Genomic DNA, 18,926 nt, shown 5'->3' with positions numbered 1-18,926 from the left:
TTTTTGGTCTTTGCAAACCAGAAATTACAGGAATGGTTTAGAGCAAATTTGTATAGTTTTATAATAAGCCATCAGGATGTAATGAGGAGACTTGTTCTAGTGGGTGTTCGTTATGCATCCGTCAGAAAGCCAAAGAAACTCCAGTTCTCATCTCTTTTGGAGCATTCCTCCACTTTCTCCCCCACAATGTTTCTCTTGTTCATGTTTATCAGGGAGGAACTAATTTCTGTCTTTCTTCCTTAAGGACCACAGGCCTACAAAGTGCCAAATTCAATCACAAAAGCAGTAGCTGGTTCAGCATCCCTCCTGACAGGTTCTTGTAAATTGAGGAAGGCTGGAGGGAAAGGAAATGTGAAGAATCACAAAATCCTCAAGAGAAGAAGTTTGGCCTTTCCTCAGACAGTCACAGTTCAGTCTTGAGGGAAGAAAAACAGAGGAAGATTTTGGCTTGCAGCAGCTCAAGCCCTGCCCCCTAAACCAGCCCCTGCTCACTCTGAGCTCCACGGGTCGCACAGATGGCATTCAGCTTCAGAGGACAGAGCAGGATGAAGCAGCCTGGCCACCAGGGCATAAATGATGAGCCAAGCAGCTCCTCAGCACCTCCCTGAGACCCTGCACAGGCCCTCACAACTTCACTGAGCAGCACAGGGTGCCCTCACCCATGTCTCCTTGCAGAACCAAGCCCAAACTCTCCTCACACTGACCCACACTGCTGTGTGCAGCATCCTGCAGAGGCAGGGCACCAGGGCAAGAGATCATGGATGGATGCCAAGGGAACAGCTCAGGAAGGGCTGAGGCAGAGCAGGTGGAGGGGGATAAGGTGCCATTGAGGGCTCTGCCTTACCTCATGACAAAGTCTGCTTGATCGATTTGCTTGCCGCAGCCGCTCTTTTTCAGGATCCCGCCGTTTCCCACCACAGAGCACTTCTTCAGTGGCAGCTGGAAGGGAGTAGCCTAGCAACACAAAACAACACCAGTTTTACACAGCAGAAAAGCATCCTTGGAGCAGCCACTCCTGGAGAGCCCAGGGAGCTGTTGGGGCTCAGAGTAACAGAAAGAAAAAGAGAATTAGGAGTGAAGGGAAAAAAAAGCACAGAAATGAGCTGGTAAGTACACGTAGAACCAGTCTGATCCCCGCTCCCCACACCAGGATGCAACAAACGTGATACAGAAGATGATTTTCTACAAAACCAAAACTGCCTCTAGTCCTGAGGCAGAACTGGCCAAAGGCAGGCACCTCACAAGCCTTCCAGGAAAGCTGCAAGGACACAGGAGAAACAAGACAACCAGGAAAACAGGACAAACAACCCATGAGAGTGATGCTCCTGAGCTGATATACAAAAGACACCTCCGAGGAGGAGAGGAAGGAAGGAACAGGAAATGCTGAGATGACAGAGGTGTGCTGGGAATCTGGAGTCATCCTGGCTCTCTCCATGGCTGTGTTGCTGAGACAGGTCAATCCAGAGCCCTGGGCAAAGACACTTGGAGCTTGACAGCAGCTCCTCAAACAGCCAGTTGCCCAGACACATTACAAATTAGTATCAGCATAAATTAAAATTAGAATGGGACCATTTTAGCTGAGGAGCTCTTGTAGCTGCTGAACAGGGCATGAAAGTGCAAAGACAAATGGTCATGGGATGCCATGCACCAGACATAGTAAGGTATTAGATTCTGCATATCCTCATTCCTGAGGATCTCAGACTATGGATGGCACATGTTCCTGTCAGCCACAAGCCTCTTGTGAGCATGGGGCAGCCATGTAAACAGCACACAGCACATGAAAAAAAGGTGGTGAAGAGACATGTGAATTTAAAGCAGTGAGATTTAGTTACAGAATGTGATTTGTCTACAAGACAAGAGCTAATATTCTCCTCAAGCAAGAACAATGTGCAGGGGTTTTTATTTATCACACCTGCCACAGCCTGCCTGTGCAGCAGAGACAGGAGTTACTGCCCAGGCCTCGGAGGACACGGATGCCAGGGGAGAGGAGGCAGCAGCACAGAACAGCTCTCCTGGGCGGCCTCAGTGGCATGTACACAGCAACATCTGCCAGGCTCACACATTCACCAGGCACTGCAACACAGGACACGGTCCAGAAAGCAGAGCCAGGATTACAGCACACACACTGCGTTTTTTACAACGTATTCCTGCTGCCTTATTTCTCTTCTTCCTAGATTTACTTGCTTTGTCTACCTTTCTCTGCAAACTAGACTCTGTTCAGCTTCCATAAAGTCACAACTTGCTTTGTAATGAAAAAACTAACTCTGCCTTAAGATATGCTTAAGGAGGAAAGTAAATGTTAGTGTCCTGAGAGCCAGTCATGATAGCACAGCAGAGAAATACTGACTGTGCAGCTGCATTCTTGTCCTGCATCTGCCTTCTCAAGAAGATTTTTTAACTTAACACTTACTGAAGCATATCTTGAGATTCAAAGAACATCTCAACTGTGAGATGACCCTGATCCAATGAGAACTCACATTCTCTGTAAAGGCATGGGGGTGGGAAGCAGAGGAAATGCAGACTAGATGTGTTCTATAAATAACAGTACCTTTCCTAAAGATACATCAAAGCTCCCCTCAAGACAGCTGGTTACACAAAGGCTGTGCCAAACCACAAAGGCAGCAGACATTAACTCTTGCTTTTAAAGGTAGTGGGCACTGTCACAAATTCTGTGCCTTCAGACCCCCCAAACACACATTTAGCAGTTGTTAAATGCTTCCAAATTCTGCGAGTTGCAGACAGCCTTTAATAGTGCTTGAGATGACCTGCTGTCCTTCACGGGAAGCTTATTTCCTGTTCTGCTCAGAGATGACAATGCCAGTTCTCATTTGCATACATACTTTAGTTTCCAGAAGCTGATCAAGTTTTCAAACTCTTGTCCTTTTGTTTATCCTGAGCACAGCCTTGCTACCTGGTGTGTACAGAAAATTCCCACACCAAGGTGAGGTAGTTCTATTTTTTATTTTAGTTTGTGCAAAGTAGGGAGTTTGGTGGGAACCCACACTTTGTGTAAACAGATACAATTTCTACATTTTAACAAACAATGGCATCAACACACATGTTCCAAATTACACTCATTTTTCATTAATCAAACCCTTATTTGCTACTTCTATCTCTTGCTTATCATTCTAATTCTTCTTCCCCCCATTTACTGCCTAGTCCTGTTGACTTCACTCCTAGTGGCTCTCATCCAAGCAGGCTATTTATTTCAGAACAGCACTCCCTTTCCCTTAAAACAAAGGGTTAGCCAAGCCTATAAATTTCCACAAGTTTCACAATGCAACTACTCAATCACTCCTGCCAAGGTATAGCTACTGATTAACAACAAAATAATTCCCCAGTTTGGATCACATCTTGGACTGGGTATCCCTTCAGTGGGTCTGAGGCAAAAGGAGCTCAGGGCTGGCAGGGTGATGTGAGGAAGCCAAAGGAAAGCAGGAAGGGCAGATTATATCATCATTTGGGTGTCCCTGTGCCTGACCTGTGCAGATCCACCTGCCCTATGCACAGAGAGGAAAACCAGGCTGGACACAGCTCCTGGTGAAAGCCACCATGCCCACAGACACTTGTGCCTCCCCAGCACAGCACGGCAGGTCCAGGGCACGGCACAGACACCAGAGCCCCCACATCTCCCTTCAACGGGACCAATGGCCCCTTTCCCACAGGGGCGCCCTTTCCCACTGGCTCCAGGCCCCATGGCCATTCCCAGCCTGCAGGGGCAATGCAGAGCCCACAGAACCAGCTGTCCCTGCTGCCTGGGGACATGGCAGGCGCTCGGGGCTCAGGGCAGAGCCATTCCTCAGGGTGACCTGGGAGAACCTGCACGTGCCATCTGGCACACGACTTTGCTGTGTCACTGCTGACACTGCAGGGACATCCCAGGAGCTCTTTGTCCAAGCAAACACAAAACTGTCTGCTCACACAAAACTGACGCAAGTCCTACACTCAAGTGTGCCCATAAGCAACTCTGAAATACATAGATGGCTTTTTTCCTCTCTCCACAAAGCCTTCTAATGCTTTCCCTCTTTACCTTCCACATCACAACCCTTTGCTAGGCAAATTATCAGTTCATAGGTGACAGTATGTAAATTCTCACATTAAAGGGACCCAGCTGTCGTTTATGCTAAATGTTCACAAAAACCACAGCTGTTTTTCTCCTCAGAATTCTAAGCCAGCCTAACAAATGCTGGCTTTAGGCAGCAGAGTTGTAACAAAAGCATTTCCACTAATATTAGCTTCCTGAAACTGCTATTTTCATTGTCAACACATGTTATTTTCTTCATTCATGAAATTTTTATGAATGGCCACAGTCTTGCGGGTGGACTGGAAAAAACCAGCCTCAGTTTATTTCGTATGATAGAGAAAATGTACCAGAAACCCACCAACTTATCCCCATTATTAAGCAATAATTACCATAGAATTTCAAATACTTTTAAATAGTAACACCTTGCATATTGGAAACAAGCAGGAGGAATTCCCTTGCAAACATAAGTCAAGCACTTCATTAAATGAATTGCATGAAGCATTTTTAAAACGGTATCGCCCAACAACACCAGAGCCAGGAAGGCCCCACTGTCTCATTTTCCCCTCCTTCAACAATGAAACTCCATTGGCAATCAGTGAAGGCATTCTAGTTCATATTCATGTAAGCAAAAGAAGAACCTGCACATCCCCCTGCAAATTCAATGACAAGCACACAGAGCAATGGATTAAAGACTCCCAATTGAACATGGGACTAATTTAACAAAGCATCTCTCAAGCAATGCACTGATTAGTTTCATCATTCATCTAAGCAGAAATAAATCATTGTCATCAGTTAAAAGAACATTACACATAGTAACAAAAAATAATTTTAGATAATGCTACTCTAAATCACTTTGATTTCATTGTTAGGTTGTTAATGCACTAATTTTGTGCCCACTCGCTGCCAAAGACTTTAATCAGAAACCATGTTCTTACTGGAAAAACAGGAAAATTTACAGTATTCAGCCTCTGCTTTAATGCTGAAGATATAAAAATCATTGAAAATGCTGAGAACATAAATTAGAATAATTTATCTTTTAAATCAGCCTTTTGAATTGGAAAGATGCTGTGATTCTGCTGTCCCTTTCGAGCAGGCAGCACCACGATGAGGAGGGTGAGGCTGCAGTGAATTCGCCAAGGCGCCAGCTGAACCCTGAGAGTCCTGGTGCCTTTCCAGCTGCCAGGTGCTGCAGGGTGGCAGCGGCTCCTTCTCCATCGTCCACAGGCCACATTTGGCCCTTGGTGCCCCCCTCAGAGCCCATCAGTGCCAGGGCAGGCGTGTCCCAACAGGGAAACGGGGGCTCTGCTGCTCCCATCTCCTCCTCTCCAGCCAGGAGCAGGAGCCCGGAGCAAGGAGTGGCCCAGGGGCACGGCCAGGGAACGGGGCCCCACCTGCTCCACTGCCTCACCCCCCTCACAGGAATAAATCCCAAATTCCACATACCTAGTCTAAACCCACTCTCTCCCACTGCAACAGGTGGGACTCCGATTAAAATGTGATTATTACAAGAAGCAGTGGTGGCAGTGACCATGAAAGAAGATAAAGAAGAGATGCCACAGGGAGCTCCAGCTGCCTTCTCCAGCTCATTTTGGCACTGCCAGCTGGTACATGCTGAAACCTGAAGCTCGGTGTTTGTACCAAAGAGAAGCTGCCCAGGTGGGACAAGCTCCTCTGCAGGTGTCCATGTCTCAGCCATGACAGCAGCGTCTTCATTCAGCCCTGAGGTGGGATTCACATCCAACATGCAAACTTTGTGCTCCCCGCAAATACCTGCTTTGGGCACTACTGTTTTTCACAAGACTAGAACCTCAGGAACTATTCACATTTTCACAAGATTAGACCCTCAGGAACTATTCCAGGATCCACATGGATCACTTGAAGGCTGAATGCATTGCAGGGCTGCTGCAGGAAAAGCTCTGCCACCCAAAAGGATCCATGAGCTGAGAGCAGCCACAGCTAAAGAGAGAGAGAACACTTTGCGACATTATTCACATAAAGCACGGAGCAGCAGTGACTAAGCTGGCAGTCACTTTTAGTTCCAGCTGCACTTTAAGTGGGAACTTCAAAATGGTGTGAACTTTAGCAGCTTTCTACCCAGCATGATGTCACTGCAAGGGAGCACTTGCTTGGAATTAAAAACGTATCACATTGCTGATGTGACATTTAATTCAATAGAGTCAGCCTCCATACAGCCAGGGCAGCACAGTGTGGGATTATGGAAAAAATAAACCAAAAAAGCACGTCTGTAGATGGGAACAGACTACTGACTTTATATCATAGACAGTAGTTTAAATAAAGAATGCTCTGGCAAAAAGCTGCCTATCAACCAGGGCTGCACGAATAAAATGCTCTAAGCCTAAGCCAAAAAAAGTGCACCCAAACCTTTTCAAGTTGTGGCTGTGTGTTGCATGGAAAGAAGAATGAACACAAGTCATCACTTCTGGGCGGAAAACTACTTTGTTAATGCCATGTAAATCTATTAAACAAGATAACAAGTAGTTATCTTATGATAGTTTAATGAGTTCTCCTGCAGGTCTGGGAACAGGCAGTATGAACTTCAAGGCAGTTAATCTCCTGCCTTGCAGTGCACAATATCCTGGCTGAGGGAGCTCCTCTCTGCAGGCACACGCTAACTCTCACACACAAAAGCCTTTGCTAAAGTAAATAACTGTTACATTCCAGGTAGAGAAACGAAGATAAAACCAAATAATGTGACTGCCAAATGACAAAGTCCGCCAACTCTTGCCTGTGCATTCTCCCCCAGTGATTTCAAGATGCACAGTTTGCGTAGAAGCAGAAACCAGAAGAGAACAGGGAGAACTGCAGGCTATCTGCTTACTTATGTCTGGTGTAGGAATAAGCAAAGAATGTTGGACTGTTCCCCTGTGGCAGTGTGGGACAGCACATAGCCAGCAAGGGAGATATCTGCAGATTTTGCAAGACCAGCTATTGTTCAGGAAAGAACACTGTTTACTTTTCCCAGTTTTACTAAGGGTTTATCAACAATTTCATGTTCCTCACAATCTTATTAGCAAGATACAGTATATGCAATAAATAAGCCTAGTTTCAGCTCATAAAAAATAAAAAGGGCTGTCAATCCTAATTGCAGAAAGGACAATAACACTTATAGAAACTGATCCCTGAATTCCTGATCCTATTGATATGAATATGCAGATACAGCAAAGGTAATTAATCAACTTATACAGGCATCAAAATATGGATTTAGATATCATGGGAAGTATCAAAGCAGCAACACACTTCCATTTTGACAGAAACTCAAACAACAAGCCTCTACAAGGAAAAGATCCTCTCATCAACAAGCGAGCCTTGCCTTTCTGTAAGCTCTGAACAACTCAGATGAATCACTGACATCTTCTGAGATTCACTGGTTACAAAGACAAGGAGCAAGGACTGAGCTGTCCAGGAAATTTGAGCAGACTTTAAACACTGAGATTGGTTTCTCAGCAGCATGGGAAGACTGCTGATGTTAATACTTGCACGCTTCCATTTTTTTTTTCTCCTATATTAATGAGAAAAATTAAGCCTCTTAAGAAAATTTCACTTATCTTATTGATAAGGAGGCAAAACATAACTTTTAAGACAAATTTCAGCCCTTGAAAACCGCAAATTTCACAACAGATGTGGAGGTTAATTAACAATGTATCAGCCTGCATCTTACACCTTTATTCTACCCCCCATGCAGAAGCACATGATCTGGCTGATGTAACTAACAGGACATGAAAAGCTGACACAGAGACTCGAAAAGCAAATAACAGCACAGAGCCCTTCAAGGACTGCACATCAGGCAGCGGTGCAGGTCTGCATTTACAGCACTCTGTTCAGGCCAGCCTTTCTGCGGAGAAGCAGAGCCAAGGTTAAAAGCCCTCGCTGGAAAGTCAGAAAGGAGGTCAGCAGCATCAAAGGATTCACACATCATGAGTGCCTACCAACGTGCTTAAAAAGCCGTGTTTACCAAATAAGGAAGCAATTAGAGGGAAATGCAGTGCCATTAATGTCATCTCTAAAGGTTATGAAAACAGAAGTTTAGAAGGCCAAGGAGGTAAAGGAGAATAACTACTGAAATTACAGAACCAATGAAGCTTCCATTAGCTATTTATTTTTCTGGTAATGAAAACTCAACTCCTTAAAATGTATTATCACATAGGGGCATGAGAATAATTAATGAATAGCTTATCATGACTGATTTGAATGAACAGCAGTCACTTCTACATCAATAATAAAACACTTAGCAACATAAGATTAAGTGGGGAAAAGTGCTTTTTCATTATATAAGGATATAGCTTCCCTAAAAAATAATCAGAAAATGTCACTTTTTTGCAAGCTTATGTGAAGCCTTGTCCAGAGAAGAGCAACAGAGCTGGGGAAGGGTCTGGAGCACAAGTCCTGTGGGGAGCAGCTGAGGGAGCTGGGGATTCTTACCCTGGAGAAAAGGAGGCTCAGGGCAACCTTCTCACTCTCCACAAGTACTGAAAGCAGGATGCAGCTGGGGGGTCAGGCTCTGTTCTCAGGTAATGCAGGATGCAGCCGGGTGGGGAGCAGGCTCTGCTCTCAGGTAATGCAGGATGCAGCTGGGAGGGGTCAGGCTCTGCTCTCAGGTAATGCAGGATGCAGCTGGGGGGTCAGGCTCTGCCCCCAGGTAATGCAGGATGCAGCTGGGGGGGTCAGGCTCTGCTCTCAGGTAATGCAGGATGCAGCTGGGGGGTCAGGCTCTGCCCCCAGGTAATGCAGGATGCAGCTGGGGGGGTCAGGCTCTGCTGTCAGGTAATGCAGGATGCAGCTGGGGGGGTCAGGCTCTGCTCCCAGGTAATGCAGGATGCAGCCAGGTGGGGGTCAGGCTCTGTTCTCAGGTAATGCAGGATGCAGCTGGGAGGGTCAGGCTCTGCCCCCAGGTAATGCAGGATGCAGCTGGGGGGGTCAGGCTCTGCTCTCAGGTAATGCAGGATGCAGCTGGGAGGGTCAGGCTCTGCCCCCAGGTAATGCAGGATGCAGCTGGGGGGTCAGGCTCTGTTCCCAGGTAATGGGCTACAGCACAAGAGGAGGTGGCCTCAAGCTGTGCCAGGGAGAGTTCAGGCTGCCATCAGCATGAATTTCTCCACTGAAGGGTTGGCCAGGAACCAGCATGGGCTGCCCAGGCAGGTGGGGCAATCACCATCCTTGGGAATGCTCAGTAAACACCGGGATGTGGCACTCAGCACTCTGGTCTAGTTGAGAACATGGAAATCATTCCAAGATTGGAGTCAAGGCTCCTGGGGGTCTTGTCCAACCTAAACGACCCCGTGATTCTGTGAAAGTACTCTGGGGCTCACTCCCGTACTGAGAGTGCAGCCAGACAGGGAGGCCAGGCCTGAGGGGCCCAACCCAAACCACGACAGCTCAATTACACGTTAGGATCTGAAATCTGACCTCACACAAAGGCCTTTCCTCACCGACTCGGTGCTTCCCTTGCTTTCGGCACCAGAGAATTCACAGAACTCAGCGCACCTCCTGCTGCAGCCAGGTGATCCCCGTGTGTGCGGTTTGTGGGTGCAGAACCCTGGACAGCGCCGCGATCCGCCGGGCCCGGCCCGCCCTCAGCCGCGGTGATGGCGTCCCTCAGCGAGCAGCCCTCAGCCAGGCGGGGCCGCATCCCTGAACAAAGGGCCTGAAACAAACTCTCTGCGCCCTGGAGAACACAAACAAATAGCTTCAATAAACTGCAGCTCCCCTCTGCCAGGGGTGACTGCATCCCTCAGCTAAGGGCCTGAAACTAACCCTCTGCCCCAGGCTGCACCCTGGAGAACGCAACGAACAGTTCCAATAAACTGCAAATCCCTTCTGCCAGCTGAACAAACAGCCATGGAAATGAAGTTCCAGATGGAATTCCTCCACAGAAAGGTGGCTAAGCATTGGAATGGACTGCCCAGGGAGGTGGTGGAGCCACCATCCCTGGAGGTGTCACGAAATGACCCAGTGCTATGCTTTAATTGACAAGGGGGTGATTAGTCAAAGGTTGGACTTGATGAATTTGCAAGTCTTTTCCAACCTTAATGATTTTAAGGTTCTGTGAAATCACAGTAGTTGCTAGGACATAATATTATTTTGTTATTTTTAAGGTATTGAGCAAGTAGGTTTTGAGCTTCCTATCAAGCTAAAACCAATCTTTTTTTTTCACTTTAAGCAATTCCCAAACCTGCTGCAAATTCAGGGCAAATTAATGAACACCCAGAGCAGCAGGAAGCTGTTAACATCATGGGAATGGACTGAATACTCCCTGAGTAATAAGCACTACCCGACAGCAAGCTGCCTAAGCCCAGAGGCTTTCCCTCCACTTTGCTTTTGGGGCCTACTCAGCCCCAGTTTAATGGCTAGGCTGAGGAGGGACAGCTTCTATCTGCAAACATTTGAGCCTTGTGACCTGGGAGGGGATGGGGTAAAGGAGCAAACAGCTCGGAGTGCAGCAGCAGGAGTCCCTGAGCCCCAGCAGGGATGAGAGGCTGGTAATTAGGCTCATGCTGAACCCACTCTCAGTACCTGCTAACACAGAACAGCAACACTCACACACGATGGCTGCAGCTCCCATGCAGCATTTCCAAAGACATCCCTAGGCCAGACTTGTTTCTGTGGCTGAGAAAATTACTCCATTCTGCCTCTTATACTCACTCTGCTGCTTTACTTTTCATCCTGTTACCAAGATATGTCATACAAGAATTGTCATCATCTTCCACCTTTTGAAAACTGAGTTGATTGACTTTGATACTCCCCAAAATTAAGCTTCGAAATTTTCCTTTAGTTTTCTTTATTCACATGATGGATCTCATGGAGGACAGCACAGGTTGGTTGTTGGCTTTTGATAAGAGACGTATAAAGTCATAGAATGGCCCGGGCTGGAAGGGACCTTAAAAGGTCATCTTATTTCAACACCATCCACTGTCCCAGGCTGCTGAGAGCCCCATCCAACCTGGCTTTGAACTCTTCCAGGGATGGGGCAGCCACAGCTTCTCTGGGCACCCTCTGCCAGGGCCTCACCAGCCTCAGAGTGAGGACTTTGTTCCCAATACCCAATGTAAACCTACTCTCTGTTAGCTGGAAGCCATTCCCTCCTGGTCTGTCACTACATGTAACTGTGCCCTCTGGTTTCATCTTCCCACAGCATCTCTAATTTGTTTTTTAGAGTTCTCCAAGTCAATTAAAGAGATATATTCAAGTGTTGTTGCTCTCCACGCATAGATAGCCTTTAAAGGGCAGGCAAAAAGGACTGAAAAATGACTTTTTGAATGCTGTACAATATATTGTTTCTCAATTATGTTCAGCCAAAAAAGTCACACTTAGAGAAAATGTTTCTCCCCTAGGTATAGAATCTCTTATAATATGACCTGTAATTAGAAAGTCAGATTAGGCTCTTTCGTTTTTGCATCTCTAGTAAACATTCTACACAAGTGGACCACCCAGGCCTTCCATTTTTGTCTTGGTCCTCTGACAATGCCATTCATGACAGCTAGAAATGGCAGATATTCAACCATCCCACTGCTAACAACCAAGTCAGCAACAGTATCGTGCACTTCTCCCCCCAGTAAATAAGATTTCTAGAATATGCAGAATAAACAGACTCCTTTTAACAGCATCCCCCTCGTAGTGTTACTTAGATTTTCCTACCTTTCAACATAGATCTGTACTCTTTTCACCACAAACAAATGTGACTCTTGGACTGCCAGAGCCCACATATCCTCTTCTTGTCCATTCATCTTCTTTTTGTCAGCAAAGCAATGGCACATTTGGGTGTTTCATGTCAGTTAAATCCCAAAGAAAACCTTACCAGAACTATTGAGTTTCATTGAGCTTTTGCATGAAAATCTTGGAGGCCTGTGAGGTTTGTAATCTTTCATAAATCAAATCCAGATTCAATGGAAAAGTTTATGTATATTAATAAATTAATGGCCTGCATTTTTCATTCATGAGATAGTTTAGTGGCACAGCCTCCACTTAAGCAGTGAGAATTTTCAAGGTTTCATTAAGCCTGAGGAGGACACAAATGACTGGCAGACTCTGCACTCCAAATATTCCAGTGAAGAGGAGGTTGTTTTACAGCACTTTGCTAAAGATAAATTAGCAATGATTCTACATCAGAACTCAAAATGGGCAAGTCTTTCACAGCGAGTTTGGCAAAGTGGTGGGTCACAGGCTACACTGTTTTGTTTAAATCACTTCTCCCACTCCTACTTAAAATTCAGCCATCCCCACTCAACACAGCAAAGCAATCCCAGCAGAGCTGCAGTGAACTTGCAGAAATTGCTGTGTACCAGGACTCCCCACAGAACAAGCACAATCCCCACGTGTTTCAGAGCAGGAGCTCCACTCTGGGTGCAGATCAAACACTCCCTCAGCAATTTCCCTCTCCAGCCTCAGACCCTGAATGCCCCTCATCCCAGGGCGTGGACCAGGAACAGCTCCTCACAGTTTGGTACCAAGGTGAGAAAATCCCCTTCCCAAGAGCACTGCATAGGAGCATGCAGGGTTTCACTCAGCACTTCTCCCTTCTGCCAGCTGCCACACACAACCCATTCCAAGGATGACGGCACACAGGCAGACAGACAAAAGAAAGGGGTTTGGTCTGGCTGCCTGTGTCAGAACAGGTTGCTCTGAAGGACAGACCTCTAAGGCAAAGCTCACACCATAGTCAGATAAAACCCCCCACCATGAAGCATGTGTGCATATGAAGAAATATCAAGCCCTAACATGGAGAGATTTCAACAGAGAATTCCTTTGTAGATAGAATATTTTCAGTTACTTCCAAATTCCTGAATTGTATATTCCTATGTATCATACACATGGACCTACAAAGAGAGACCACAGCAACAAAAGTGCAATTAGCCACCATACCATCTGGGAATAAGCAATAAACAGAGAAAACAACGAACTCCAAACATGAATGAAAAAATACTGCCATGATTTTGTAATAAATTTATGAGAAGAGCAAGTGCTCAGTGCTGACCCAGCAGATGAGGTAATTGCCTACACAGCTGATTGGACAACCCTGAATTCATTTTCTCTAAACACTGTTGTAATTTATATCCATTTTCACAGCCACAGCAGTGCCTTAAAGAACCCAAAGCACAAGGGTAAAGCTCAGTCATTCAATTTACAGCCCAAGCAGCTGTGAGGATAGAAATTAAATTATTTTCTCCATAAAAATCTGCAATTTCTACAGTCCATTTTAAATTTGAGCTATTCTATGTACGAATTTCAAACAGAGGATAACTTGGGCTAGCATTTCTCAGCACTCTGATTGCAATCCAGATGTGGGGTATGTGTAATTTGTTTTGATTGTTCACAGCTTTCCAGGATTTGGCCTGGGATCCGATCTCCCAGCAGCCTTCCCATGGCATTCTAAGCACAGAATTCCAAACCCCGGAGAACCTGCAGGCTGCAACACAGCCTCGACTGCATCTGCTTTGTTTCCTGCTCCTTCCCCCAAACCCAAGTTTCTCTCCTCCATCCAAATGAAACTATTGCAAGTCCCAAGAGAGTGGGAAGATTATTGAAGTACAGCATAAATTGCTCTTAACGCACCAGCAAAGACAAAAATAATTTTCACTCAGCTCATAATTTTTGCAGAGACAGCTTTTTTATCCCTCAAATAAGTAGCTAGACATCCACTGAAGGCAAAACAAAGACATGGCAATCAAAAGACAGATTTTGCAGTAAAACTTGTGGTTTTTGAAGTTACTCTTTCTGACAGGAATTTGGAGTGCACTCACTGCAAGTTAAGTGGTAGTTAGGCATATGTTAGTGAAAGGAAGAAGACTCTGAAAGCTTCATTTCAGAGAAAATGCTTCTTGAAAAATTATGAATTCTAGTGGCAAGGCTACTCATCAAAGCCAAATGCCTATCTTTCACATTTTTACAAGGTGTACTGCATTTAGCTTCTTTGGAAACACAACAGGGTATTAACATATTTGCCAGGAGAAACTCCCTACATTTACAGGGAAAAGGGATATGAAGTGACTGACTGCACAACTTATGTTTTCCGTATTTACTCAAGTTTTAAGGAGATTTCAAAAAGGAACCCCACCTGACCCACTAACGAGATATTTAACAAAATAATTTTCCAGTGTTCCAAAACCCTGCTCTGCAGAGTATTAAAATAACATCAAATTGACTTAAACTCCACAGACAAATGTCATCCCAACATGCTGATTGAGAATGGAACCAGAGTATTTCTGTGATCAGAGAAGATCAAAACAGCACAAAGAAACAAATGGAGGGAGCAGAGGAAAACATAATAACAGAATAATTTAGGATGGAAAAGACCTCCAGAGCTATCAAGTGCAACCTTTGAGCTGTCACCAGCTTGTCAACTAACCCAGGGCACTGAGTGCCACATCCAGCTGTTTCTTGAACATCTCCAGGGCTTTGACTCCACCATCTGAGGTCCTCCCACCACTCAGTTTTACTGGGTAAGACTAGAGGCAGCTGTGGCTTAGATCAGGCAAATTCAGCACGTACCAAAGCCTCATGGAGGCATTTAAAACCCCAAAGAACTGTGCACTCTTTCCTTCAGCTACGGCAAACCAAACAAATGATGCCCATCCTGTAACCCAGTTCCACTGGGGTTCTGCTCTCGGTGACAGAGTCACAGCCTGGCTGAGTAAGAATCCCTGCATAATAAAACCATCTAATCCCCAGGTTACAGAGTCACCTGGGCCCACCTCCCCGCACAAGAGACAAAGTGTCTCCTATGAGAACTTGTGTAATCAAGATCTCTCTGTGAGGTCTCTTGGCAAATCAGGCTTGATTTTGATCTGTTATATTGTCATCTCCATGGAGAAGTAAGGGCAGCAGAGTCATGCAGAACTTAGCCCCTGACAAAGGTATGACAAAAACCCAATTAAGCTGGTGGCACTGTTTAGGAGCAGGGCAACTTACATTCCAGCCTGCTTTTCTGCAGCTGTGGATGCTCTGAAGGAACGCAAATATAGCTCATCAGTGGGAAGATAAGACCAAGTGGGGTCTGAAAGAAGCAGCTCTGCTGAATAACAAGGGCAGCATTTTTGCTAGCTCACATATCTGTAAATATCTGTGCCTGAAACGACAGAGCTGCTCCAGCAGATCCCCTCAGAGCCACCAGAGCAGAGCGGGCACAGCCACCACACTGGGGTCCCTGCCAGGCCCAGGGGCTTTGCAGGTCACCTTACCCTGAGCAAATGTCACCCTCAACCACAGCTGGCAGAGGGAACCAAGTGCACTGTTCCATAAAGCCAGCAGTGCTCACAGGAAGGGGAAAGGAAAGAGAAAATATAGCAGGGACATAGTTATTAACATGCATTTTACAAACCAAATGAGTGTGAAAATCAAGTTTACATGGTTAGCAAGAGTAATATTGCGTGGAGGTAACTGGCATATCAAACTCCAGAGCACAGGAAGAATGCAAAGAAGGGCCAAACGCTAATGTTTAAAGGAATAAAACCAGGTACTATATCTTGCATAGCTAATTACTGTGAATGAGGAGTTCCTTGCGGATCAAAATGCTAATAATGAGGCAAGCAAGAAGGATCTAATTTACATTAGAGTAGACCCATGCTGAACACTTTCTAACTTTGCCTCTGCATTTTTTACCTCTGATGAACAAAGACCCTTTGAAAGCACAAAAAGCAAGTTTCTGGTCTACTTGGAAACGTTATTTGTTTTGTAGGCTTCACATAACAGCAGGTTTCAGAAAAGTACTCAGCCTTACAAGAGCTCAGTGGGAGAACATATCAAACTTGAGAGGGAAACCAACATTGCTAATTATCATTAGACAGGGGTTTTCTACAACTTCCTTGTCTCAGAGGGTCTGTTCTCAAACAAGCAGGTATTTGACAAGAAATTCACAAAACACAAGGACTACCTTGGCTCCATGACAACAATCTGGTGGAAATGCACACCTGAACATGGCAGTATCTGATCATTTCTCAAGAGAATGCTGCAGAAAATAACATAGAATCAGAACTCACCTTAAAGACTGAGTTCCAACCCCACTGCCATGGGCAGGGACACTGTCCACTGGACCAGGAGCCCCATCCTGGGGTTCCAGGGATGGGATAGGCAGAACTCGCCTGTTTCAGTACCTCACCTCCCACATGGTAAGGAATTTTCCCTCATATCCCATCCAAACCCCCCCTCTGTCAGTGTGAAGCCATTCCCCAGGCCCTGTGAAATGTCTCTCTGCCCCTCTGTTGTAGGTTCCCTTCAGGCACTGCAAGGCCACCATGAGGTCACCCCAAAGGCTGAACAGTCCCATTTTCCCTGCTTTGCTCCCAGCAGAGCTGCTCCATCCCTGTAATGAACTGTGCTGTTTCTCCTCTGGACTCACTCCACCAGGTCCCTGGCCATGAAGGAATCCTCCTTCAGTCAGACTAGACAAAGAGAGCTCCTTCACCACATAAAACAATGGCTAATCAAGGCTGAGAAACTGGGGAAAAGGAAAAAGAAGGTCATTATTTGTTGTGCAAGAAGCCACAATACCAAAATGATGAGTCCTTAGCAGAACTGCACTCAGCAAAAGGTTACAGGGCTAACTCCTGGCCGTGCTGAAGTCAGCTGAACACTTCTGTTGACTCAGAAGTAACCAGGCTTCACTTCCTCTGTTTTACCACAGACTTTATTACTCACTTTGCCACCACAGCTCCTTCTGTATTCATACACTGGCCAGAGTATCACAGGGGCTCTCTAGGTCTCTTCCTTTTTTTGTTCTTTGTGTGAAGGAAAATGAATAGTGGTCCAGCATCTCTGTTTATGGTGGGGGAAAAGGGGATTTTGCAACATTTCTTCCCCACAAACTCTACCTGAAGAAACCCTTATTTTCATTTTCTCCAGAGGTCCTCAGGCATAGATTCACCTGTGCAACAACACCATGCATTGAATGTGAATGACCATGAGGTGCCCGAGGAAATTGCTACAAAGGCATCATACTCATACAAGAATTATTTCTCTTTGGCTTTCTCATTGTGACTGGCAGAATGCTGGATCAGAGAACAGATCTCTGCAGCCTTTGCTTTTATTGTCTTCCTTCACCTCAACTGTCTCCTGTTGAGCCCAGTCCCAACACTTAAATTTGCAGCATTGCTCCACAGTACCAAGCCACACTGTGACAGAATAATCAGCAACACTAAACACGAGCTTGTTCAAGCAGAAAGGTGACATTAAGCTCTGCTTTGGAGTATTTGGTCCCGATGTGCTGTACCATTCCAAAGGATCAATCTGAGAATGTATTTATGAGGGCACCACACAGTTAATTGGCACATATTTTCCTTACAGACCACCAGAAAAACAAAAACATTCAGAAGTTTAAAAAAACCCCAACTATTTGAGTAAAAAATTTGAGTAAAAAACTTGTGGTTGTTCAGCCTAGAGAAGAAGACTGTGGGGAGACTTGATAGCAGTCATATGTGGAAAAGAGAAGAAGAAAACCTGTCTTAACTTAGAGCCAAGGGGAATTTCAAGTTAGATGTCAGGAAATGTATTCTGTGCATAAGGACAGCAACTCACTAGACTGGACAGCCTAGTGGGCTGTGGAATTTCCATGAAGAAACTGTAAAAATTATTAGATAAATATTTCTGAAAAACATGAAAGATGGGACTTAGATTAGAGGTTCAAAGAAACAGATCCTGGCAGAGGCCGCCCAGAGCAGCTGTGGCTGCCCTGGATCCCTGTCAGTGCTCAGGGCCCGGCTGGATGGGCTCTGAGCAGGCAGCTCTGGTGGGAGGTGTCCCTGCCCGTGGGGCATGAGGTGATTGTGAAGGTCCCTTCCAGCCCAAGCCATTCCAGTGTGCTGGCAGAGCTCTCTGGGCATCCCCTGCAGCCCCTGGCTTGGCACGGGTGGCACTGAGGTCCCCCCACGAACTGCTGCTGCCTGGTGTTTGGGGGCGTCCCTGCCTCGTTCCTGGGGCTTGGCACTGGCCAAACAGGCACCCACAGCAGCCACTCCCTGGCCCTCCCCTGCCACAGCTGGGCACGGAGAGAAAGCATCAATGAAGGGCTCACGAGCTGAGCTGAAGCCATGCCCTTGGGCTTCAAACCATCTGCAAAGCCAGGTATGTCCTTAGGAAAACTGCTCTTCTCCACAGCACACCCAGACTGGCACTGCCACCTGCCCCCAGCCCCAAATGCCCACAGCTGGCAGAAATCTCCAGGACAGGCTTTGAAAAAGAAATTATAGAATGAAAAAAAAAAAAAAAAGACACCATTTCTGCACTGAAAAGAACTATTTCTTTGTGCACTTGGGATTCACAGCTACATTACACAAGTCCAGATTCACTGGGCCATTAAATGTCAAATGTTGGCTCAGTCCACAGCAGTGCTTGCAGTTTCCTTGCCTTTGCCTGGCACTGCAGACTAACCCTTGGCCACCACACTCCAAAGCCACCTCAGGCTGGTAGGGACTGGCCAGTAGACAATCTGCAGCACAGACTTAATTGCCAAGCTTCTCCTTAAACAACTCCAAAAGAGTATTAAGCTTTGTAGCTCAAGAAGGAGAAAGCAGGCTGGATTCTGGTCTGAGCAAGCTGCACATGCAGGATTTATGCAGTGCATCCTGATGGAAGAAAGGCACCACTGCCTTATTCTCCCTGTGCCCAAAATGCCACTTGGAAGGCAGTGCCTGCTGCATGGGAATCACTCAGGGGATAAAAGCAGCTCCAGGAGAGAAGCACAGCCCTCCCCTCCCCATCATGTGATACGGACTCCAAATCAATAATGCCTGGCTACAGTGAGTCACTGTCTGACCGGTGATGCAGCAGGGCTCCCATTACATGTACAGCTGGGCTGACACTCCCCCCTAAGCAAGAGGACACAAAGGATTTCCTGAAAGTCACTACACAACCTTCCTACAAGATATGTAACTTTGCTACCCCATCTTAACTTCAG

At 46.1% G+C, this 18,926-nt stretch overlaps 1 protein-coding gene across 1 annotated transcript in view; it reads right to left on the bottom strand.

Annotated features, from left to right (window-relative positions):
• ST8SIA1 (ST8 alpha-N-acetyl-neuraminide alpha-2,8-sialyltransferase 1) overlaps window positions 1-18,926 on the bottom strand; it is a 97,882-nt gene that overhangs the window by 47,997 nt on the left and 30,959 nt on the right. Inside the window, exon 3 of the mRNA XM_074540171.1 lies at window positions 845-954. Within this exon, the coding sequence (XP_074396272.1) occupies window positions 845-954 (110 nt within the window). The remainder of the gene's footprint in view (window positions 1-844; window positions 955-18,926) is intronic.

Source organism: Zonotrichia albicollis, chromosome 4, assembly GCF_047830755.1.
Source record: "Zonotrichia albicollis isolate bZonAlb1 chromosome 4, bZonAlb1.hap1, whole genome shotgun sequence".
NCBI classification, from domain to species: Eukaryota; Metazoa; Chordata; class Aves; order Passeriformes; family Passerellidae; genus Zonotrichia; species Zonotrichia albicollis.
Note: the sequence above shows the minus strand (reverse complement) of the source record. Positions and strands in the feature narration are given on the sequence as shown.